This window comes from Falco cherrug, chromosome 5, assembly GCF_023634085.1.
Source record: "Falco cherrug isolate bFalChe1 chromosome 5, bFalChe1.pri, whole genome shotgun sequence".
Taxonomy (NCBI): domain Eukaryota; kingdom Metazoa; phylum Chordata; class Aves; order Falconiformes; family Falconidae; genus Falco; species Falco cherrug.
The window spans coordinates 11,813,368-11,840,160 of NC_073701.1; the positions used below are offsets into that span (position 1 = coordinate 11,813,368).

Below are 26,793 nucleotides of genomic sequence, written 5' to 3' on the forward strand. Positions count from 1 at the left end.
CTGCCTTATACTCCAGATAGTACAGAAAGAGAAGGTAACGTGAAGCTGTTACATGAAGAATTTCAAGTTCAGTTCATTCCTCTTTACTATCAGCTTGGTAATCAGTTAAAGGCTATAAAAAAGAGCCTACAGCTTACAGAAAAAAAAGCTTTGTGGAAATTCTTAAATAAAATTAATGGAATGTCTTAACTTTCTAAACTCATGCAGGTAAACGTAAAAATGTACAACTTCACTCATCCTTAAAGGATCATTGCCATCTTTTTAGACTCTTCAGTTGTAACACACAGCTCCTTGTAAAAAGTCTCTCCTGAAGTAATACTTATATTTTGATCAATCTCTTCAAATATGCTTGTAATAACCATCCACTTTCAATGGTATTCTGTTACAACCCCAGTACCAATAGCAGTTTCCTTCTCCTCCAATGCATCACTAATAATTTAAACAAACCCAATAAAACAATGCTAGGACACTTAATATAATTGAAGAGAGGAATCAAGTAACAGCTGAGGTTCACTCTACAAGAATTTATATTGTCTCTTATTATTTGAAGCCTTCCATGACTGCTATCTGATACCTGTTCATCAATTAGAATAGGTACAATATTTCAAGCAGTAATTTTGTCTTCCTTTTGTGAAATATAAGCATATCAACAGATACTTTGCCCTATGTGGTAGCAGTCTGTTTTATTTCATACCATTTATTTAGTGTTCTTACTTATCCAGGTATTGAAAGTCCTATGGGTTTCTATGGAAATATACTATGATTATAATCAATTTAAGAATTCTGCTGACCTAGTGAAAAGGACTAAACTTAAAGACCAAGTACACCTTAAACTGCACATCAGGCTGTTCTCTGTTGTTCAGATAAAATAAGAAGTTCAGCAGAATTTGGCTTCAGTGTTGTAAAAAATAACTCACATGGAATGCATTATAATTGTTGCTTGATTTAGATAGCGCCTAAAATGGCAAATAGGATCAGGACCCTGTGATGCTGGCTTTCAATAAACACATTTTTCTCAATTATCATGTAATGCCAAGTTAGAAAATGCACTGTCATGATATAAACTTCTCCTTATTCTCAATATTTCAATTTAACAATTCCCTTCTTTCAAAAGCCTACTGAAACAACCATATAATTAGCAAAATTGCATGCTTTGTCACATTTGTTTCATCACTGTGCATGATTTCTTCTTTGCCCAATGAGGTCAAGAACACCACTCCTGAAGCCATGACATCCCACAGTTATTTCCTTTCTGCTATGGATCTGTTGAACTCTTGATTATCAGATCTCATTTTGCTGGGCCCAACATTTCCTTTAACACACATCTATTAACAATTTGCTCTGTGCAAATGAGAGCAATGTACACTTCCATAGCACATAAGGCCCACAATGGCATTGGCACAGCATCTATCTAATAGAAATTAGTGCAGCTGAAACTTATCTGAGCTATGATGCAAAAGTCAGGGAACTGAATGCTTTTCAGAGTTCCTTCCTACAGAGGAAAACTTACTCCTTTGTGAGCTCTTTCCCCTGATTCTCCAGCTTTTATGTCCCCCCTCCTTGTAGTGGAAAGCAACATAAAGTAGCAACAGGATACCAAGCTAAGAGGCTGAGGCACAGAATATATATAATCTGAAAGATTGTGGAATGATAGTTAAGACACACAAATACTTTGCCTATCTGAGATTTTTCACACAAAAAATAAAAAAAGCTGAACACGTGACATCCTTGCTGAAAGTGAAGTAGAAACAAATGAAAATGTGTGCATTTATTAAGAGATGACAATTGGACTGCTTTTGAACCAGCAGAATTCATAAAAATGAGAGGAAAAACTCGGAAGTAAAGATTCTGAAAATTCAGATGTTTTGTGTGAAAACAAATGGATGGGTAGATTCATTCCCACCACCATGTTCTTTCTTTAAAGTATAAGGAATATAAAATCTTGCCTAGAAATAATATGATTATGTAAGGGCTATTAATATATAAGATTTTTAAGGTAATTAATAACTAAGGTGTTTTGTGAAATAAGGACAGCTTTGACATAGAATTTTTTTTTTTTTCTTAAGTGTTGACATACAAGAGCAATTGCACAAAACCAAAGAGTTGGAAATTGTGGAATGGCTGGAAGACAACAGACATATTATGAGCAATCCAGACCAAATAACTTGGTTGTAATAGCAGGCCGAGCAGGCCGAAGCTGTAACAAGCTGCAGGTGTTGTGAAGGACACATGCAAGGCCAAGGGAGACAAAGAAACCGTGTATTCACAGAGAGATAAGAGAGTTGGACAGAAAGATGAGAAAAAACAGGATGCCTGCACAAGGGGGGAGCAGCGTGCGGGCACCACACCTGGACCAGTCATAGGGTAGGTGGAAGCGTGTGAATGAGTAGTTTTAACCTGTCACCTTTTACATAACAAAGCGTGCATAGCGTGTGTATTTTTAGCTGGTGGGATAAATTGGTGTAAGTCTATTAATAGCATCTGTAGAGTGTAAATTGCTGTGAGCCTATTAATAAAGCGGCACCAACTTGATCACATTGGTCGTGTAAGTTGTGTTGGAGCCTTCCGCATCAACAAACAATTAATAAAAATAATTCTTTCTGTTGCTCATCACTTCTCATCCTGAACCATATAGCATTTATAGATTTGGCAAGGTTAAGAGGTAAAATTTATACCCTTAGGAGGCATTCACTCTTCTCATAATGTAAGGATTTATCTGATGCTTATAGCCAATGACTTTAACATCTTTTAAGTCTGCTTTGGAAATGTTTCCTTAAAAGACAGCTTTTCATAATACTAGCCCAAAGGGAGACAGGTGACATTTTATTTCTGGGTTTCATCTCCCTGAGTGAAAAGTGTAACTGTTTGTACCAGTTCTTCCTGCACAGAGACCTTGTAAGGCATCATGCACTGCTATCATAGGTGCCCCAGCTGGCCTTTGAATGGATTTATTGTTGCTAAATTTGGTTAAAAGCTAAGCGGAATGGACACCTGCCTGTTGAGGCAGATTGTGGGGGTGCAGGTGGCAAACTGATACAGCCTGAAGAGGGGGGGTGGGGTGGTCTCACCTGATCTGAATGTCTCATGTCAGTCTTCTGCCTGCCTTCTCTGACAGTGATGGTTTCACACATAGCCCTGAATGAGCATCAGGTAGCATCAATTTAAATAATAACTTTTCAGAATTTCCATTTCAGTTTTTAGTATTCATAAATGGTGGCATATTTAGAAATAATGAATTACACTAAATATTTAAGCATTTTACAGGGTCAGCATTCGGGAGTACTGTTCTCCTTCACTCACAGTGCTGCTACCTGTGCTGTCCCATGCTGCCTTTATACCTCGTTCACATGCACATTTCCTTGGATGCACCCCATAGTGACATTCAACATCTCAGACGCGCTCACCGTGTATAAGGACACAGCAGCCCATAGCGCTTTAATTATGTAAATCACTGATTTGAGAGTAAACAGAAATAAGGATGGGAGTTTACAGGTGTTAGTCCAGATGCCAGCCCAGTTTCCCAGGCAACCTAGTCTGAAGAACCATTTTGAAAACAGGATTTCCCTTCTTTTACCAGGACTAACTGAAGAAAACCTTATATACACGCACCTCGCTCACTTGCGGGGGCTGTGATCAGGCAGCTCTTCGGCATGGAAGATGCTTTGGTTTTGGTACAGGTTCCCGCTCACTAGCTGCCGGGGGCTGTGTGTGATGCCCGGCGCGGCCGGGGTGGGCGGCGGGGGGGCGCCGGGCGGGCGCTGTCCGCACTCTCCAGGGTGCTGAACGCCGGGCGCGCCGGGGAACGTGCGCCGGGAGGGAGGAGGTCGAGCCGTGCTTTCAGCATGAAGCGGCTGCATTCACCCCTCTTGTCATTCCTGCAGACCGAGGACAGCCGCAGGAGCCGTGACTGTGGGCAGTACCACTGGGTGTATCCAGTGCTCTTCTTATTTCCAAACTGAAAACTGCACCTTCAAATGAAGGCACTGTTTTTATCGGTGGATGTTTTACATTAATATCCTCCTCACCCTGCCATTTGGGCTGCATCTCTACCATGTTGGCCAGTGCTTTAGTATGGAACATTTAAGAGCATTATTGTACCTGCTGCTGCAACCAGAACTTCTTCTGCTTTCACTGCACAAAATGGCAGAGTTGGCCTGGATAGAGTGGAGGGTTCGAGTAACAGAAAAAGATGAAACCGAATAAGCAAAAGGAGGAATACCATATAGTTAGTTTCAGTTTGGGCTTGCTAATATGCCTGCTGTAAGTGGTTATTATTTTAAAAGAGCTGGCTGTTTCTCTGTCTTTTTGGTCAAACATTGCTGAACAGCTTTTTAACGAATCAGTCAAAACCAGAATTAAGAGACTTCCAAAAGAACATTTCAGTCCACATGCTTGCAATGTTGATAAAATTTCAAAAAAATGAAAAGGGTGGATGTGGTAGGAACAGACAGACAAACTGCTCTGGAAGTTCCTACTAGTTCCCCTGTAATGATCATGTGAATTAATTAAATAATTAATATCTTTCCACTAGGCAGATAGAGGTGGGGTTTTTTTGGTTTAGTTTTGTTTTGGGTTTGGTTGGGGGTTTTTTTTGTTGTTTTTGTTTTGTTATGGTTTTTTTGTTTTTAATTAGAGTCATCATAACAACCATATTTTAAAGTATAAGATCTAGCTTAACTCTTATACTAAGTTCTAGTATAAAATCTATACATATATGATACATGTATCATACTAAGAGACTGACATTTTCTTCACAGCTGTTTCTGATTTCAGGCCTTTCTTGAAGAACTTGCATTTTCTGTTTCATTTTTCCAGTAAAATATTTTATTGTCAGTTTGAACAGAGAGAAAAACCTGCCTAACGGAAGGAGTCACCTTAATTCCTTACAGCAATTCTGTCATGGAGATATGAGATTTATAGAACTGCTAGAGTCTACTCTGAGTCAGTCAGCCTTGTAGACTATCTATATTAATACTAAGATAATGAAGCAGTGCCAACACACATAAAAGGCAATTTACCATTTCAGATCTTCCCCTGTGTATCAAAACGCTGCAGTATATTTTCCTTGATGAGCTTTTGGGAGTGAATGGAAGCCTAGTGTCATGATCTTCTGGGTTTTTATGTACCATTCTTCCAAAATCATTGTACATAAGTCATGATAATCTTTACTAATCTTCAGCACGTCCTTACAAAGAAGAATAATGGTATTGATAGTGCACATTACATGGTTTTCAAAGTGCTCTATGGACAACTGAACTACCTAACGTATTTGCAAGACAGGTATTACCCCCTTTTCAATCTGCAGTTCAAAAGTGAGAATTACAGGGAGTACTGTTATGTGAACTTGGACTTCAGGCCTATACCCCATTCCAAGATCTCCAGTTTCCCACAGTAAGCTTTGGTTTACAGTCCCTTGTAAAACCATTGGCTCACCAGCCTGGGAAGCTTAAGCAGAAAGCAAGGATTGGCATTTTGCCTCTTAGAGGCAGCCTGGGCGCAACCAGTTCAAGCCATGCAACATTCTGAGTTTGTGCCCTAACATGATATTTGCTAATAAAAGATTCTATAAACCAGAATGATACATGGCACTCAGCAGTGTCTAACTTTTAGGTATCCAGTTCTGGAAGCGGAATTTGCAAACCCGAAGCAGATGTTCAAGAGCACTGTATGCAGAAAGCTTAGCTTCTAAGAATGGAATTTGAAATGAATAGAGGAGCATGGGAATGTTTTGCAAGTCTCATCTAATATTTACCGTTCAAAATCTTCCCTGGCATTTGGGTCCTGTATTATTACTTTATGTTTCTTGCATGACTGATCAATGCTTTTCTTCTAAAATCCAACCTGTGGAGGAGAGTCATGGTGATAATGGAAAATGATTTTGGTTGTGTGTTTAGGATAGTTTCCTGAGATGTGTCTCCTTTTCAAGAAGCCGTTCAAATGTGTATCTCAAAACCAGACGTTTCCCCGTGCCTCCCCATCTCCCTTTTGGTTATGTTACCGTGCTTGCTGTGCCGAGTGCTAAACACAGGGAGTGCTGTCAGGGTGGGATAGACGTGCTCTCTGATCATGTGGGCTGCATAGGCACATCAAGAATAAACACAAGGTGAGGCGTGAGCCCAGCCATAAAAGCCACACTTTTGTATATATGCAGTTGCAGGGTGTTATATGCATATATAATTTTACCAATGAAAACTTCAGCAGTTAGACACTTCTGAAATCATACATTTCTATTTCACGAGTCATAAATTAGTTAGCTGACTAATTGCTTTTTGAGAGTTTGACTCAGAGGTACAATATACTGTGTTTGGGGGGTGTGTGTGTGTGCGTGTGTGAAGGACTGAGTTCATGTCTTTCACAGTTCAGGCTAATAAAATCTCAACACTAAATCATCTTTTCCTTGATCAATAAATATGAGTCAGATTTCTGTAGTGGTTTCAGACATGCTGCTATTATGCTGAGCTTCTGTGTTTGCAGGAAAGCTGGGTACTACTTTTCCCTCAAAGGACATTTATTTTAAACCATAAAATAGTCAAGATAATTATTGTTTGGTTGGTTGGTTGTTGGTTGTTTTTGTTTTTTAAAAATACTTTTTTTCCTACATACTTTGGCTAGTTATTTAGAGCTTGAGAAATTATATTCAGGAGAGGTCAGGGGTGAGAACAGGCAGCAACTTTTGCATTTAAGAAACTGCTTTCTGGAAAAGTTAATAGATCAGAGAGTATAAAGCATAAAAGTATTAACTGATGCAGAAAGCATTTCAAGGAAAAAGCATGAGGAAAAATCTGGAAAGAATTTCTGTGGCTCTAGTCAGGTATTAGTCCTTCACAATAGCTCACCTGTAGTACTCTCTGGAATACTGTATTCAATTCTGTGCACAGTGTAAACTGAGTCACACAGCATCCAAAGACAATGTTCTGGAGGGGTTGGTGTTTAGCGAAGTAAAACCACAAGGCTGATGTTTATCAGAAAAAGAAAGGATCTAAGAACATCTTTTTTCAGTGGTATGGACATATAACTGGGAAACTAGGAAGTAACTTTCTGGGATAATTTTTCCAAGGAATGAGAGGTCTTAGCCCCCTGAACAATCATAATAAAAGTTAAGGACCATGTGCAATGGGAACATTCCCCCACTGCCAGAACAAAAGATGAAACGGTTACTTCTGTTTCATTCTTGGCCACGACTGTGGAAAACTGGGCAGCAACTCACATTCAGAACACTGGTGTTGTGGACAACAGTCTGATTTCTGTTAGAAAAGGGAGGAACAGCAGTATTGACTTTCTCCTTTCTGTTTAGAAAGTGCAACAATAAAATGAGGAGTTTGATGCTGAAATGGTTATCTTTAGGATTCTTTTCATCCCAAATTAATACAAAAAACCCCAAGCCATAGTTCAGAAAGGCAACAACAATAGACACTGATTTTTCCGTTACTTAACGTGACATAATGAAGTGCTGCTTTTGGTTTTGACAAAACTTTGATGGAAAAAACCCAAACAACTGAAGCTGCCTGTGGAGACTTACTCAATATGAAAGCCTTCTGCAGAGCTTCCAGCTACCTACAAGCAACACCTAATTCAGCTTTTTAAAAGTTGTGCGGTAACCCATTTAATGAAGTGTATGCAGATAAGAAAAGGACTGAGGGAAAGGAGGATGATCCCCAGCAAGACTGAGCTGTTGCCTGTGATTGCTGGTTTTGACAACAGGAAGAAGCAGGAGTAACTCCTCTCTGAAACTGCTAAAACTGTTCCAGAGCTCTTTCTCAGCCTTTTGCAAGGGCGGCCGTATAAGGCACATAAAAGGGAGGGACCCTGCTTTACTCAGGGTGGGGTTTGATAAGTTGGGGGCAGAGTCAGGCAGCAGCTATCTAGGGAGCCTGGTGTACAGAGCTGAGGGAGCAGCAAAGAGAAGGCACAGGAGGGCATGCGACAAGAGAAAGTAGGTAGTATTTGCCCGGTGGTTTCAGGTTTTTCTGTGCTTTATATCTGACTGTGTACGATGCCCTGTTTTGATTAAGCAGGCTAACAAATGTGTTTCAGGCAGCTTTCTTTGCAACTGCTGGGTGCTACAAGCACTTGTCTAGGCAACCCCAGCACTGTAAAATGAATGATACAAAGGGAGCGTACTTCTCATAGGGTTTGTTATGCTCTTGTTGTAGATTGACTCAGATGAAGGGCTTTGTGTTCTGACTTTAATGTTCGGTCCTTCCAGCTTTTCATTGTTAAGAGAACTGATGAGGGAAAGGAAGTATTTCTCTGTCTGCTGTAGCGCTAATGTAGGAATGCATCAGTCCACCTTACAATGACCAGTGTTAAGAAATGAGCACATTGTAACAACTCCTCTGCTCCATGTAAATGTGTTGTGGAATAACTCGGAGGGCTCTGTCCAGATGTACTACAATGGGAGTTCATCCACTACACATGAGGATCTTTAAGCAACAAGAAAAAATAAGCTTCATTTAAAAAGAAGGGGTGAAGGCTGAAATTCTCTCTAAATTACTCTATTCTGCTAATGCTAAAGTAACTCGGAATGTGGGTGTGAGTCTCTTGAGGAGAGGAGCAGCCAGCTGTAACTCCTAGGCATGCGGGATTTATATTGTGGATAACACAGTACATTACAATATGACATTACAGACATACTTTTTACATTAACATCAGCAGTGCTTTGAAGTTAAATTCACCTCTCATGATATTTTTCGTATTCTCATATTTTCACAGTATTTTCATTTTAGATAAGCATTTCAAGGAAGGAAGCTTTTCATGGCACTGTGTAAGAAATGAGGCAGTGCAGAAAATGACACTTAGCTGCTGTCAGTCTCAAAAATTATTGCTGCTGAGTATCTGTGTATTAGCAGCAATGTAAGTCTGCCTCATGAAATATATATTGATCTGCAAAAGCCTTATTTTCTGTTTTCTCTAGGTACTTGCTTGAGAGTAGCAAAGTTAGCAGCAGACATTAAATGGCCTGAAGAAAATCAGGCCAGGAGTCTTTGATCTTTTCCCTTTTAACAATATTAGGCTTCCAGTGACAGTTATAGATAAAGGCATCCACCTTTTTGCACTTGAGAAAAATTGTTCCTGAGCACCATGGACTGCAAGATCAGATCTGTGAAGTGACTGAAATAATTTAGTCCAGGCTTAAAATCTTTCTGTAACATTAACATTCCAGATAAGATCTCTTGAAGGTGTAGGTGTTACAGTTCAAAACCTCAATCAATAGAGGTTTCAGGCAATAGAAAGTTTATAAATTCCAGGAAATTTTCACAGTTCCACCTCTAATCAGGACACTTTAAGAACTGCTCAGCTTAAAATAATATCATAGGATTACCTCTCAGTACAACTCTGCAGCTGTACTGGTGTTGCACTATTTAAACAGTTTTGAGCTTCCTTCTTAATAAATGTAACTTCCTTCCTCCAGAAGCCTTAACTTCTTTCCTTTCCCAGTCTCAAGTTACTTCTGGTGTCTAGCATGAGTCATTGTCTAATACGTTTTTCTGATTTAATTTCAGAGGCTGTGAGTGACAGAAGGTGACAGGCTGACAGTTCACACTTGTGTCACAGAGAGGCTCTGTGATAACAGCAGAAAGTCATCAGCTGCTGGAGAACACTCTGGGCAGGGAGGACACACAATACCGTCTTCGTGATTTTAAATATTGATCAGGCTTAGTAATACCTGTGCATTGTTACAGAATGTCCTGTGATAGTGGAGAAACTGTTGGGCACTCCATGTATAACCGCTGTGGATGGGTTCAAGGCTCCGCTTCCCAGCTTAGCAGTCTGAATGGAAATAAGAAATCTCCCACATCGCTGGAAGTCAGGGGGAACTTAGGCAATATGCAGTACTCTTCCGTGGCGCTGGATCCAGAAACCCTGGTGAATAATGGATCCGGGATTCCCCGCAACTCTGAGGAGGACACAAAGGCTGCATCCTTGACAGAAAGTGAAGTCCACAGGGCCTGTACAACAAAGTGTTTCCTTAGCCATTATTTAACTAAAACTAGTATGCAGGGAGATGTCTACAACTTCCTGGAGAGGCCCAGTGGATGGAAGTGTTTTATCTATCATTTTACAGTGTAAGTACCTGCATTTTCACATAATCTTTTGTGTAAGAAAAATCTGAAACTGTCCACTTAATCAGCCAGAACTCATAGTACTTGAGCTCCTGGGCTGAAAACCTGTTCCGTGAGTAATCCCACTGAAAGCAATGGAAATGCCAGTTTCTCAAAGGATCAGCTGCTATATCCATTAACATTTCCAGAGAAGGGGTTTTTATTCTTCACATGACATCTGTCCTCAAAGATGTACACTGTATAATTGATGTTTCTGAGGAGAAGTCCTATATGAGGCCGTTTTCATTGATGCCTTAGCTACTTTACATTATTCTAACTTTGGACACTGCAGTTTTTACCATGCGATGTGGAAGGTTCAGCTCTGATCAGATATGTCACCTTTTTATAAGTCCATTTTGCTTACGCTGAAGTGCCAAAACAAGTAATTTTTTGGACAAATATATAATCATAACATTACTAATTTGAATTCATTTACAGTCCTGAATATAAAATGAGTAGAAATTTGGCAAAACTTTTTCATTATACCATGTATGTAGTACCTACAAGGAAGAAATCAAAGCTTTCATTTACCTTTGTAAAACAGTGGCTAGTATATTAATACAGCTGTTACTGTTTTCTTTGAGCTGCTCATGGTATCTGTCAAGTTTAGCAAGACCTCAATTACTGCTTTGAGTGCTGCTTAACAGAATGATAATTTGTTATTTTACCTGTAGAAAGGGTCCAGCTGTGCTCTCACTAAGGCAAAAGGAAGTTTTACCGGCTGTAGTGAGCGCAAACTAAGCCAAAAGTCCTTGCTTTTATTATAGATTTAGCATATGTCCTAAAGAAATGCAGAGTGTTGAAATTGTCCTGTTTATCTCAGATGAACTTTTCTATGGCCTAACAGCATTTTGGAAGAAAACATTATCGTTTACTGCAGTCAGGAACTGCCCAGAGAATTATAAGAATTAATCATAATGCTTCTGTTTGGCATAAAATAGATGGTCTTATTAGTATTTACTTCCTTTCACCCTTCAGATTTGTGTATGGATTCTTTGAAAAGGATTTTTTGATTAATGAAATTTTGGCAAGTAAAGTCCTAGGCTCCCTTTCAAGGACTATGCCTATAGTACATAATAATTCCTAAGGCTTAAACAGATGTAATTTGTGTAAACTTAAATATGTGAATAGCCATGATTTAAGCCTATTTGAGGGTAAGACTTACTAATTTTGCTAAAATGCATTTGTTTCATCATCTCTGTTGCTTTTATCTTAGGCTAAGGCTGATCTTTAATATGTACTTATATTCTGTGATGGGCATTAAAATAAAATAAAAAAAATAAACATCTATACTCACTTCCACACGTACTAGAAAATTGGAGAAAATATTTGCATTACTATCAGAAAACTTATTTCTTTAACAGTACACGGATTTAAAATTTACATGTAAGAGTACATAAATTGACCTCTTTTAAAAGCTTTTTCTTTGAGATTGCTTAAAAGGAAACATTTTAAACATAGGTTTTGGGCAGCATTTTGTCTTAAGTATATTTTTGCTAATAGTTATCCTAGTAATTCCATGGTGTGTTCATTTACATAACAAGTTTCTGTCTTGGAAAGAACATACTTTACAATATTAAATGTCGTTAAACATTGTTGAAGCAATAACATGCTAATCTAAAATACAATTAATTTTATTGTGAAAAAGTTTCCCATGTTACATCTGCAGTTTTGGAGTAATTTATGTAGCATTGCTATGATGATGATGACTGGTTTCATAACAAATCAAATCTTCCAAGTATGTAGCTGATGTTTGTGTAGCCTGAAGGAGCTGGATGTGCAGACTCCCTTCATTGTCCTTTTGTCCTTCATTTGCCAGAAAGACCACATAACTCATGTACAAACTTGTGGGAAGTTTCTGTCCAAGAGGGACTGGAGTCTGTTCTGATCTAGAGCCAGTTCTGCTAGAAAGAACCTAACTTTCCAGAAACAGGCAAGGCAAGGGAACAGCAAGTGCTTCAGGAGGTGACCTTCCTCTTGCATTCTGAAATTGCCAAGATAGCCTCATTTCCTATACCATTTGTAGTGTGCCTGATACTTCAAGTTTCTTTTAAGGGAGTAAACTCATGCTTCTTAAGGCACTTCATAGTGTGTGGTAGAAAAGGGAATTATATTTGCCTAATTATATGTGGAATTTGTGTTATTTTAGCAAAGTTATTCTAGACTAAAATTATAGGTTCAAAACAAAACGTTTGAAGGGGTGAGTGGGTTTGCTTGACAATTCCCCCTCCCAGTTGTGAAAACATTCTCGCTTAGGTAATTTTCAGCTTCACTGGAGGTACTGTGAAATACTTAACTCCTGAAATCTCCAAGAACAGAGTAGAAGATCTCACTGAGAACTTAGAAAGAGGTGATGGCTTGAGAAACAGCTGTGACATGCAATAGCAATACATCGATCTTAACCAACCAATTCCTGTGGCTATGTAAGAGCCTTAAGGTATTGGATATTAATGTATGTGAGAGTCCAGCACTTTGCCATATGGTCCTCAGTCCAGAAAAAGAAGTATGTGCCTGGCTTGAATTTGATTTCTAAACTCGGCTATGCACTTGCTTAAATCACATCCAAATGTCAAGATATTCGGGTGTAACCCTCATATTTCATCTTTTGAACGAAAAGTATAATATGTATTGGTAATGAGTTTTATGTATGGTAATGAAGTTACTTGGCAAACCCACACGTTTAAATAATTTAATTTTAAGTGGAGCCTCATTTATGTGATGAGTTTATGTTTCTGAAACGTGTATACATTTAGTTACAACTGGAATGGCTGAATTATGGTCCAGAATATTGGCTAAAATACTGTGTCCACATACGTGTGAACTGAGTGGTGAGGGATGAAGTCAGGCAGTTATCCTGATAATATTATTGACCCCTGTTTAGACACCAGGTAGCAATGAACATAAACCAAAACCAGAATCCAGTGTAGGTACTCAAAGTGCTAGAATGTAACCGTGTTGGGGAATGTTACACTTTGAAGTCACTGCAGGCCACTTTGGCCATACAAATAGGGGTGGAGAAGATCCCCTGGCTTTTCTGCCATGTTTGTGGAAGCAAAGAACCAGAAGTAGGAAGACATAACTCAAGCCTATTGAAAGAAGAAGATCACTATATGTGCACCCACATGTACGTACACGCTGAAGTGGTGACCAATAGTAGAACAGTTTGGTTTCACTTCTGTTCAGGGAGAAGAGGTAACTGCTTGTTGTCATGTATTATTTTGTTCTGTGAGTGACAGAGGCCACCTTGTGTCAGCCCAAGGCTATGTCTACATAACAGTGCAGCCCGGTGCTGCACAGCTGCACTGGCTCAAATTCCAGGAAAATAAAACAACTGAATGTGCACAGGTCTGCACTGGTGGATCCATAGTACCTTTTCCCCTCAGATATGCCCTGTTGTTTTTTACTCACTGCAGTCCAACTGCCTTGTCCTATCTTTCCCATTTCTCTGGAACATCCAGTGACTTCTCATCTTGGTCTTTTCAGCTGCTGTTGTCTGGGTAGCTGAATTTTTCAGTTAAAACCCAGAAACTTAGAGGGGACCTGAGTGGGTAGCACTTAGGCTAAGAAGTGATGAAGCAGAACAAATGAAGTCTAATGAAACAGGGACAAAGGAGACCCTGGGACCGAAAGACAGAAGGGTAGATTGGATTGTCATAGAACGTGATACTGGTGCCAGTGATGCTGAAACTGGAGGAAAAGCAATACAAGATCAGGCTAGCTCAAGAACAAAGGGAAGCAACCTTAAGCAGGAAAGACAAAGGAAAAAGGACTAGCAGCTTTTGAAGATGAGAAAGCTGGATATAGGCACACAGGGCTGGAGCTGAGGGACAGCTGAAAATGGTCAAGAAGCTCAGAGAGCCACTGGGAGGAAGAAGGGGTAGGAGATGACAGCTGGAAGCTAGGGGAAAGAGAGAGCGTGGAATCCATGACAGGAGAAGGAACCTTTCACCCGTAGGCAACTGGTTTGAATCTTGTCCAAGTCAATAGTGAAGAAGTAATGACTGTGGGGAGATACAAAAGGAGCTGTTGGTCTCAGTCCAGTTCTTAGCGAACGGATGTCAGCATCACTGCTGGAGTTAGCACAGCTGGAAGGCTTGTTGGCAGTCAGTAGAGAAACCACAGGCTGGTTGAAAAGGGAGGCAAGTCTAAGGCAAGAGGGAGGCCCATGAGAGGGACTCTTAGATTGTGTTCTCAGACCTGCCACTTTCTTGTCGTGTAACACCATGAAAGTTTAAGTGAGAACTTGCAGCTGTTCCAGGTTTCTTTGTGCTGGTTTGGCCACTTGTTAAATGAGTGTTAGTCCTTGCTTTCATTTAAAAGTTAGACCAGTCTTTATATCCCCTAACCTCCCATGGGATGGGGTGAGCTGATTTAACAGCCCATTGCTAGCAAACCACCTCCAGTTCTGCTCAGCCTCATCCACCTCAGCCATTCAGCTTGCTCCTGCCAGTTCTAGTTGTCCTTGGATATCCCTGAATAGCCAGTTCAACTTGCTATGCCACCAGAAACCTAGGCTAGCAGGAGAAAGACGATGGTCTTCTGTCAGGTTAGTAATACACATTCAGCATCTTGAAGTACTGTCCAGTTGTTCTCTTAGTGCTCCTAGTGGATCATAATCACCTGTTGAATTTCATATAAAGTTGTACAGAATAATTGCAAAGTAACACAGCAAGTCATCTGGCAAGTACTGCGGACCACCTGGCTTGACGGCAAAACATTTCACAAATGCAGAGTTTGCCTAGCAACAAAGTCTGCTCTCCAGGCTCCTGTATGATTTATGGGGAAAGAACTCCTCCAAACGGTGACTCAGGGAGTGTAATGGCTGTTGCTTCAAATCATTCCTAGGGGACGATGTCTGTCTGGTGACTGCATGGTAAAGATAGGGAGAATGTCCTCCCTAGAGTATGGTTTCATTATATCTGGCATAATAGTTTACCAAGACCAAAAAGTTAAGATTCCCTCTCTCACCTTCCCTTCTTCTGTCCCAGACACCTACTTCTGCTGTGTAATGTGTGCTGCCTCTGGCTCTCACTGTAGCCCTCCTAAGCAAAGTCAACTCACTTTAACGGCAGAAATCTAGCCAAGCAAGAAAGCGAGTAGCTTTGGATACTTCAAGGAGTCACAGTATATCAACAAATGGTCTGATTGCTGGAACCAGCACTGACCAGTTGGCCAAAACTGGAACGGGATGAGGGCGAGCTCTCCTTTTTGCCACCAGACAACTGTGGTGTCAGCTCAGCTTCATATGAAAACATGCCCTAAGCTTACTTTGTTACCCCTCTCCTCCTTGGGACAGACTCCCACAGCTCCTTCACAGAGAGGCACACAGGCACACACACATACCTGTTCCTGGCAGCTTGTTGAAAAGAACTCATCTAAGGAATTCCTGTTGAATATTTTAAAAGTGTGTGATCCTTACAAAAAATATGAATTATATCAATAATGCTGCTAAATTATGACTTTGGGAGGAGAGTACAGAAAAATCAAGAACATGTTTGTAAAACGGGGGCTGGCCAGCTAAGTGTTTTTTCTTTTAGGAAAGATTCTATGTACTAAAGTCTGTGTCACCACGAGTAACACAAAAAGAAGAGAGTTCATATTATTGGGATAGATGAAAAATTGCAGTTTCCTCTTAGTATTGTTTCTCTTCGGGCTTTGCTTTCTCAATATTTTTTTACTTCCCTCAAATTCATGTAAAAAATGCAGTAGTCATGTTCTGTTAATGCAATTGAAGATGTTAAGAGCCACCGTTCTGGCTGATACTCCATTTTTGTTTGGCACACAGCTGCTGATGATGATGTAAAGAACATTAAAAGGCAAAAAGACAAGGGTCTGGTGGTTCCTTTTAATGACTGTGGGGCACTTGCCTGCCTGTCTTTTGGTACATCGACTGTAGCAGCTCTCGGTGAAGCTAGATATATATAGCAAGTAAGTTAGCGTAGTGTTCTGCTTCTGTTTTTATCTGTAAATAGGACCTATAGCCCATTATTTATAACTGTTTATCTCAAAGGGACCATCAAATTCCCATTTTTGTCCTTTTCACAAATCTCTAGAATGCAAGCAGATATTTTGCTTTTTCCAATGATGTGATTGTAATATGACCAGCATGAGCAACAACTAAAGTTCAGAGTAGTTATGACTGCTTTTGAGATTCTCATTTTGATCTTGATGTCACAGCTTAGGTCTGGACATTATGTGCTTTCAAAAGGATAAGTTAAGGATTATGATTATGATTATGGTTATTATTACTGGATTCAGGATATTTTTTACCAGCATAACAGTTACTTATTTGGACATTTTGTACAGGAATTGAACTGACAAGTTTTCCAGTTTAGAACTACAGTAGCTACTTTTCATCTATTTAGTAGCTACAGAGAGGTATTAAGCTGATGTCTTGTCTACGAATATAAACTTCAGGTACCGAAAGATAAGCAATATTAAAGGGAAGAAACTCAAGAACTGTTTTATTAAAGTGGAATGTTCCTCTTACTGCTTAAGGTTGCAGGTTCAACTGGCTGATATGGCGGAATGACTTAAGTTGCTAATGGAGGTGCATTGATATTAAACAGAATTGTCTTTAGCATTCTGTAAAGTTCCAGGATTTGGCTGTTCTAAAAATACATGGGGCCAGTTATTAATTTTTAGTCTCTTTTCCTAAGGAAATGAGGTTTATGCAACCACACTGTCTGAGCATGTCAGTCTGAAAGTGCCTTACCAAAAACTTTTGAGCCAGTTGGCAAATTTCAACTAACATTGACGAAGGATGAGACATGTCAGAGATACTAAGTTTCTTCATGTTTTGTTAAAATAAGCATTTGGATAGAGGAGAGATAAAATAATAACCCCAAAGATGAAAACACTTCACTTCAAGCTCAATTAAATTGTTTGGCACCAAAGAGTCTTTTCAGGAGAGAGATGTTACAAAAGTTCCTAAGGAAGAACTTTGATGTGAGCATACTTCACTTTAGGCACAGAATAACCTAACCACAGGGCAAAAAGCCATAGGCTATGTAAGTTTTATTTTCATTTTTTGAAATTATTGATGACTTTTTCCATCATTTATGTAAGAAATTCAATCCATCTTGTTCTAGAAGCTCAAATTTGTAATAGACTGTGCAATGAATATGTATTAATGTCTGCACAGGCTAATGTTGTTTCTATAGTGAAACCATTTGTTTCTATAGTGAAAACAAATACTGTAGTGTGGCGTTGATATGGTGCTGTTGATGGAATTCAGTTACACTTCTGTGCAAAACCTCTCTGTTCTTACAGAAACCAGCAAAATAAAAATACTCCTTGATGTTAACATTACAATTGTTCATTTCCTTGTAGACTCCAGATGGTATCAAATTCAAGAAGAAAAGTGTTTCAGTTGTCTTCATGATAATCAAGCTGTCATTTGCTGTATTTGCACAGCGTCACTGTATGCATTTATTCTTTCCCCTTTTTCTTATACTGAACCTAAGAAACATTAGCGAGTACTACAAAGAGGTTGGTCTTTGTAAATGGTGGTAGCAATTTCCTGTCCCTGTGGAGAAGTGTCATAGATCGCATGCCAAAACCTACTGATTTTTTTGTCTCACAGTCAAGGTCAATGATACATGTATCAGCATCATGAACACTGATCATGAAGTCATGATGATGACCTGTTTCTGTCAATGTTTGAAGAACTGATTAGATCTGTTCTAGAAAGTCTTAGTGATATAGAATCAAAATGGAAGCTTAATGCCTGTGCTCAGGGAAGGAAAGGACATGCAGACATTCTGGTAACAAGACATGTAGAGATGAGCACAAAAGACAAACATAGCAGCACAAATGTTAATGCAGACACAGACACCGAATTGAATCGGGGAGCTTAAATCCCAGGAATGGCAGGGCACTGAAAAAAAGGTTTCTGTCAAGATCAGTGCTTCTGGAGATTGTAGTGAGTGCATGAATGTAATTTGTCAGTTCCGGACTACTGCCAGCTAAACTCAGATAAAAGGCAAAATCCAAACCTTACTGCTCTTTAAAAAGCAGAAAATATGTTAGGCTGTTAAATGCTTTAAAAATGTGAAGCACTCATTACTAATAGGAGCTATGCATGTTTTAAAAATAACATCTTTAGGCAGTTGATTCAGAAAGTTGGTTTGAAGTGGGAGATCTTTTTGTATGATATGTGGCTCATTCTTTGATTTGAACAGCATTGGTATTAGCAATTGATTCAAAACTGGTTTGTAATAGTTTATACATATGCAGATGAAAGGTCTCAAGAAAAATGCAGAATAATAGTGTGTATTTGTAAATTAATTTTTAAATTTTCTAGGTGTTGTGGAAATATTAGCTAGTTAGTTCTGACTGAAGCCAGCTGAACAACTTCATTTTACATGCAGTGAGGCTATCGAGCATTTCTGAATGCAATATAGAATGAGCTAAAGAAAAAAACTGAAAACAGATATCCTTAGTATACCCATGTTATACGTGGAATTTTCCTTCGGTTGAGGCTTTAAATCCCTGAAAATACTTTATTCTGAGGCAAAACAGAAAGGCAGATATGGCCAAACTCCCTGCCAGGCAGGCTGTCTGTTAGTAGAGTCCAAAGCTAGGCAAGCTTCCATTAAAACCTGTCTGCTCTCCTTCTCCAGTTCTGCTGAAACCAACACATTCCCAGACTACTTTCTAATTTTAACAGATTGGTATTTTCAGCAGAAAAAATTGTTCCTTTACCAAAATTTCCAACCAACTCTAATTTGTGTATGATCACATTTGTATAAGCACAAGATATTTCGACAAAATGTCAAGCCTCAGGAGCCTGGAAATAAATTTATGAGAGAACTGAGGGACATCAAAATTGCCTACAAAGACACAGGGACATCTTTCTCTTTATGGCTTAGTCAGAAATTCCTTTGAATAACAGAAATCTGTAAGCACTGTAAACGAGGTTTTATTCAGACTAGCAGGAATATTTTCTAGAAGCACATGGCTATTCAACATAAGACAGCATAGTCCCATTTAGAAGAAAGTGAAGTACTTCATGCATTCAGGAATGAGAGTATCTTGCACTATTATAGCATGAAAAAATGGAAATGCTTTCCTTAATTTTCATGCCACAAAACAACCACTTAAAATAAAGAGCAGCTTGTGTCTCTGGAGCCCTTCAAAGAACTTTCTGTTGGCTAAACTAATTTATTCTCCCCAACAACAGTCTGTCTTAAAGCTACCAGTCTCTGCTGGACAACTCTGTAGTCTATAATCAAGAAAAAAGGTGAAGCTGCAATGGCTGTAGTTGCACAAAGATTTACTTGGACTTATTAGCCTCAATCTATTCTTTCTTTCTTGTACTTTAACCCCAGCTGAAGCAACCAGATTTCTTGTGTCCTAGTGTGTTAGTAGAACAGAAAATTCTGGCTTCAAATCTTGCTGGAGCAAACGGCAGATAGGATAAAAAAATAATCTAAGAAACTAAAAAAAATAGGTTTTGGATATAATTTAAACTGGAGACATATATAAGCCATCAGCGATGATCTAGCTGGTGAAGAAAGTCACAGCAGCTCAGTTGTGAGGAATGAGCACAGCAGGAGATGTCTGGTTGTGTTAAAAACATCAGTGACTCATGATCAAGGCACCTAAATATTACAGAGCATAGATTTCAATGGCTTTTCTGTAATAATTTTTGTTAACTTTCACTATAAAGCTCATAATTTTTCTAGAAATGTTTTCTTGTCTAAACACAACTTTTCAGAGTCACTTATGTTTGACAGACCCCAAAGGCCACAAAGCTACTGTTTTGTATTTGGTTGCCAAGGCGGATATTTCTGTCTAATGGATTATAAGTTTGTCCCCTCCTTGCCCATCCCTTTTTTTGTTGTTCAGGAGATAACATTCCCACAAGCGTCCAACATATCAACTCTTCAAGTACACTTATCTGCAGTAGATAAACACAAAACCCCACATGCACAGATAGTCTTTGCTAGAAATGGCATTATTTGATGCAAAACCAAAAGGAGGAATGATTAATACTTTTCCTTTAAGAGCTTTCATTAGGCTTGTTGTCTTCCATGGAAAATGAGATTGTTATAGCACGACCTTGAAAGAGTTCACCCTTGATAAAGTACTTGACATGATTTTGCTCTCAATGTTGTAGTTAACCTAATAGTTCCAAGTGTTTATAGGCTTCAGTAGGGCATGTTCATGGCCAATCAATCTCTTAAACGCAAGTTGCCCCTGGCTACCATAACAACAGAAACATGTTTAAAGTTGCACTAGCTACTCCGAAATGAAGCAATGTTTGGGAAGATCAGGACACAGAGAGGCACCGATTTGTAACCTTTAACCCCAACTGATCAACTGTCCAATGCACCAGTACTGCCTATTTAAATTTTTTAACACATGGAACAGATGTAAGGGTGATGGTTTAAAAATATTGATTAAAAAAGCAGTTGTATTTTTATGTATGCATGAGTCTTAAGGTATTTAGGAGAAACCAAGAAGTACTAAAATTTAGTGTACATTAGCAAGACCTCTCTGGGGAAAGCATGGCAACTCCATCTTCTGTTGGTGTGAACTGTGTTAAGTGAGAATCCAAAACCAAACAAGAAATTCTCAGGTAATCCTCTTTCCTCTGATAAGTAAAACTTTTTTTTTTCCCCCTTTTTAAAGAGAGGGTGAGGAAAACTCTGCAAATAGGTGATTTGGGTTAAGTTTCTGTCTTCAGAAAAGTAAAAAATTGAAGGAAAAGAAAACCACGTGTTTTGAGAGGAAATACTTCTCTATTTTTAGCAGCTATATGGCAGAAAAGTAAAAAAGTATTTGCTGAGGTAATAGCTCAAACTATGGTTTGACATCCTCGGGAATCACAGGAGGACTCAAAGAGGACTACAAGATACCAGGAGGCAGTACCTAGTTTATTTTAGGATAGGAGAGAGTAGATCCAGCTCTACTGGTTTGTAATTATTTGTCTCCTCTTTATCAATTCCTTCCCTTTAGGAACTGAACAGCCACCAACAAGTGAGACTGTAATCTGTTGATGTAAATAACTATTTCCAAGCAAGTAAACAATCACAACCTGTTTTCACTCCCTTGCAGTGCAGAGCATTGCCCTTTGAAGGAGACTGTATGGGTAACAGGGAACATGGGAAAGCCAAACTGGCAGCTGGTGGGGAAAGGGAAATTGCCACATGACAAGCTTTAAATACTTTCACCCCAAGCCAGCAGTATTAAACTCACACCCACCCACTTGACCTACCTATAAGTATCCCAGAAATCTAATCAGAAATATTTAGGGAGACCCAAGATCTGGTTATCACTTGTTGACAACTTAAAATTGGTAGACTGCCATTGCATTTGGAGGAACAGTTTGTTTCTCAAACTGAAACATAAAGTGAGACCTAAAGACAAACCAGTGGTATTTAGTGCTGAGTCTTGCTGAAGGTTTGTATGTGGCACCACATATTCAACAATTGTTCTGCTCTTTATAGGAAATTTGGCTCTCAACCAAGGTTTTTTTCCTCCACTTTGTTTAAAAAGGTCGTTGGATAGAGCTATGTTTAGCATCCCAGAGGCTGTTAGGAGCAGGCCACAAGGAGGTTTCCTGATTGCCTAAGAGGCAACAGAGCAGTAACTTACTGGATTCTGCAGGTCAGTTGGCAATTAATTAAGCTATTCATCTTCTGGTGCATGGCTCAATGACAGAGATAGTGACCTTAAAAATATATGAAGGCAGTGTGCATTGACTGCTGTTTCAAAGATATGAGAGGGAAAATTCCACTGTATTAGAGAAAAAGGTGCAAAAGAATTGCTTGTTTCTATGGGAGTGAATTTACTTGGGGTACAGGGATGAGGACTTGACCTTTGTTTCCACTACTTGTCTCCAGCACTTTTGTCATAACACAGATATCACTCACTTACCCAGCTCAACCCCATGGCTTCTTTCCAAAGCCTGTGGTGTGCACAGAGAGTATAAACAGTTCCACTGTTATGGCAGAGGCATCACCAGCAATGGCTAAAATTTGTCTCTGGGGCTGCTATGTAAACCTTGGGTCCTGAATGGCACCTCAGGGGTCTCAGCTCCAGCCCTTTACCTGCCTCCCCCTCCAGGACACACATATCTAGTGAGAGGGGAGAGCAGTCCCAGCTTCTTCACACTGAGGTTGTGTCCACCCGTGAACTGCTACATGTGTTAAGTGGAAGGGAAATTACATACTGCAAGATCAATGACTGGAACAGCACCATTTTGATTTTTGTATATGTTTTTACATCTGCCTTCAAATGCTCCTGTTACTTTTGCCATTTTCAGTCCATCTGACTCTGGATGATAATACCAGAAACTATCCCTTATCTGTTTTAAGTTCAATTTCTAAACACTTCAAGTAAGGAATGAGAAGTTCTACTTTCATGTTGGTTGTGAGGAGTAGTAATTACGTCCTTACCATTCCCCCTTACTTCAAAAGGCTTTACTGTCCTCATGGAGATGACAGACTGTACAGCAAGAATATTAGAGCATCTCAGGTCCTCTGTTCGGGATTACATGAAAAAAAAGAAGAACAGATGTCTGAAATGTAAAACTTTGCTAGTGGGGGAGGTTTCCAGCATTCTGGGGAGCTGTGATCTAAAAGGAGCTCTTCGTCTTGGGAAGGTGTTGGGTTTAGGCACCTCTTGCACTCAGAGGAACCTTCTGGGACTCAAAACTGTATGGTATAAGGCTGTCACAGAGCCTGAAGAAAGCCAACAGAAAATGATCGTGTTAGAGTGCATGCCTGAGCAGCAGAACCAAGAGTCTTGGTGTCTTGGTTTGTTCACTATTTTCAACTGACAGTACTCAAAAGACAGAGCTTTTAACTGACATTATACACACGAGAAAAAATACTTGTTTCTGTATTCTGGATCTTCTGTGTAATAACTAATGCTGTATATGCCTGCTGCACAACATGTTATTCTTGGAAAGAATGAGATGTAGATAATCTTGTACGGTATTTCCCAGTGACACCTGAAATGTAATGGACAATAAAATACAATTTTTGTCAGTGCAGAGTGCTTTGTTCCATATGCAAAGGTCTGTGAAACACAGCTGCAAAAATGGCACTGTTGCTGAAGTTTCCATACAGTTAGGGATCATTTTTCAGGCTTGCATCCTGCTGTTCTCATTTTCTCAAGCTAACACCACTGAGCTTCTGTAAGTCATCCTGCTGTTGTCTGAGTGCTGGCTCAGAATCTCTTTTTGCTCTGCATAGACCAAGGAGGAAGCTTGTATGCCGCATAAATACATCGTCTTGTACATCCCTTAGCCTTCCCTGTTGCTCTGTTCTGCCAGCTTTCCCTGCCACCTGGCGTGTAGCTCTGGCTCCTCTGTATGGTTCTGTGGGAGCGCACAGGGAATACACAGTGCAAGAAATGTGCTGGTCCTGTGATGGTAGGGAAGGTAGAGCAGGATGCAGCTGCAGGCAGGTAGCAGCAGGAGGTTGTGGAGGGAGATGCTAGATGTGAAGAGAAACTCGAGAGCAGAAACGCTGCTTTGTTTAACATCTGGCAAGACTGAACAGCAATTGGACCGCAAGTTTCCTGAGCTGCTCCCTGAAGACATGTTGCTCCAGGACATGGCAGCACACATGCACTCAGTTTAGCTAGATCAGATACTGCCCCCAGAGCAGACCAGGAAGCACACCCAGCATTTTAGGCAGCTAACCTGTGCTGAGATACTCTGCCATCAGCAGTTCCCAGGCTAGCCAGTTCAAAACTAGCTCTGATGTACCTGTTTCAGCTTTGTGTAGTCACGCCCTGAGGTGAATTTGGGAAGTAATCATGCATATTGCCAGAGCACTGAGTGTACGGAAAGGCTGACCAGAGCAAATACAGCCTGTTGATACACTCAGAGCCCTAAGAGCAATCCACTTCTTGTCAAGGTGTGTCCCTGCACTTTGCAAAGGTCTGGTTTTGGAGGGGCAGTTGTAGAAAGCTCTCCTTTTAGCTTCATGCATGTTGCCCACCAGTTTCCAGGAATGTTCATCTGGTCCATAGGCCTGCCAGTTGATGAGGTACTGAAGCTTTCCACAAAATAATCTAGCCATCAAAGTCTGCTTCCCGTGGTATTCTGGCTGCCCTTGTACCCTAACTGCAGGCCAGGAGTGGATTGCTGGTGGAAAGTGGGTGAAAAGGCATTAGCATTATAAGGATTATGGATCTAAGGGCAAATAGACACTGACACATCCTTTCCATCGTTTTGGGTTCTCTGTAGATACAGATGGACAATGACAACATATAGTGTATTATTTTTAAGGTTATGTTTTCAAGTGGGAGGTTATGGAGCAGAGCTGAAGGCAGGAGCAAATTCTGCTATCATGGAATCAGCATGTTTTACAGCTTCTGAAATGTTCATTGCAATACACAGGTAAAAAACTTTAATTTTTTTACACAGCAGGAAGTTGACAGGTAATTCTCACTTTTTTATAGTATGTAAGAATACACAGCATTTAATTTGAGTATGAGCTTTCATGAGGACAAAAGTTGAGCTTTGGATAGAGAAAGCAATAAATGCCGTCTGCTTCTCGAGATGCCTTTGTCTTTGCTAGTAAGAAGCTTAACTTTATTTTGATATACTTGAGTGTGTTTGTATTCATCATCCAAATTGTTTACAACTAATAACACTTTCAATGGTTCCATTTGGGGATTCTTACATTTATTTTTCTTGATATTCAAGACAAAAATTTGAATCTTTTTTACAATTGGCAATATGATATTTAACAATTTATTCTATAATCTTAATTTTCAGGAGTGATGACTATTTATGGTTATAACAGAAATTAAAGTGAGCTACAGGTATTACCTGCAAAACAGGTACCTGTTGTCTCCTGTTTGGTGTCTAAAATGGTGTCCAGAATTTTCTGTCTCTGTAGAGAATAGCTATTTTAGATACAAAAACTGTGGAAGGAAATGAGATGAGAAAACACATCATGAACAGAAAATTATCTTTATCATCAAAACAGGACAACAGAAACAAGAAATTACCAAGTAAGCAGTAACCCAATCAACAGCTTCAGGCACTTCAGTCAGAGATTTTATTTGGCCATGGCCATTTCATAAATTAGCTTCTCCCTGTAATCCTCCATCATAGCCCTTTTCCAGGAATTGCTCTCCTTTCTTATAGAGGAAAATATAGTGCTCCAATCCTTTGGCTGAGTGTATATTACATGCTTAGAAAGCTATAAAAGGCATCAAATAATAGTTCTGAATGGAAATTCATCATGGTGGGAAACCTTTACTTGTATATAAACAGAACATCTTACACAGGTTACAAAACCTAAAACTGGCATACCTCTTATTTTCCCTTTTGCCTTTTTTCCCATCATAAATGTACTGAGATCTGAAAAGTCCCCAGCTGCTTTCTTCAGTCTGAGCCCCATTCTTAATTCTTAAGAATCTTCGTAAGTCAGGCTTGATTTATAACAGATTGTCTGTCTTACATTCCTCAAAATATTCTCATATTGAATGACTAATCACATGTTAGCAGACACACAGTATTGGCAAAACAGTCAGATCGTGGGATTTGTGCTTTCTCTCACTAATAGATTAGGAAACAAAATGATCTGTAGCAGTCTGTGTGATCTGCTGGTAATATGTTCCCTAATTCAGTTCAGGAGGTAGATATGCTGCAGTCATTCAGGTTTTGTGTGTGAAGGAAAATACATTCCTCCTGTGGGCTACGACCTATTTTAGAAATGCCTTAATCCAGTGGTAGCTAAAGAGGCAGTATTTTTATAAAGCCTTATATAAGATCGCTATGTAAGGCTCTTCTATCCTTTGTGTGCATGGTAGTTTGTATTATTTTAATTAGAAAGGGTTGCATATACTCTTCAGATTTTTTTTTTTTTTTTTTAAACACTAAATCCTTTGGTATCAGTACAATTGGAGAGTCAACCATTAAAACTACTGTTCAGCAAGAAAAGGTTTAGAATAACCTACATTATGGTAAAATCACAGCTGTGAAAAGTGATTTCTAGGTTCTGTTATCGAATAGTATGGATTCTACCAGGCAACCTAGGAAGAGGCTCCTCATTAATCCATGAGATACTTTGGAACTAGGAGGACACAATCAATTCCAGATCATGTCTTTAGTTTTGTAGCATTTTGTTGTTGTTCACTTAGGAAAACTTGATTCACCTTTGGTGTAACAGACAGCAGCTGCAGCCTAAAACAGCAGGTGAGCATTCAGTAAGCACAGTTTTATATCTCACTGAAAGGCTTCCATATTCTACAAACCAATTCTACAAAAGTACCTGTTTCAGTACAATTTGAAAGCTTCATTTTGAAGCAGTAACACAATGCTACACTGCAGAAAAGGGTTCAGTAAGAGCAGTTAGACCTCCCCTGCCTTGCAAGGAAGGGTTGGATGCTGTCAGGGCTCTGTGGGGGCCAGCAGCTCCTCAGGGCATGGGAAGTATTGGGGGGTCCCCAGGGCCAGCATGGCAGGAGCTTGCAGCCAGAACCCATCACACAGCACCACCTGGGGAGCAGGGCCGGGGTGAGGGGGTGTGGGTGTGCAGGGCAGTCTCCCAGGGGACTGTCACCCGGTCTCCCTGGGGACTAGGACAGGCTGAGATTAGTGCCTACAGAGGGTCTTGACAATTGTCTTGGTAATTAATAACGGTTTTAACGTCTATTAACACTTATTTTCTCCCCACATAAATAGCCTAACTGGAAAGTGAATATGGTCTTCCCA

General features: G+C 39.7%; 1 protein-coding gene across 1 annotated transcript in view; it reads left to right on the forward strand.

Annotated features, from left to right (window-relative positions):
- Positions 1 to 9,509: 9,509 nt before the first annotated feature.
- Positions 9,510 to 26,793, forward strand: part of LOC102058980 (potassium voltage-gated channel subfamily KQT member 1-like) — a 510,914-nt gene continuing 493,630 nt past the window's right edge. The window contains exon 1 of the mRNA XM_027815098.2: positions 9,510 to 10,067. Coding sequence (XP_027670899.2) covers positions 9,685 to 10,067 — 383 coding nt within the window. The 5' untranslated portion in view covers positions 9,510 to 9,684. The remainder of the gene's footprint in view (positions 10,068 to 26,793) is intronic.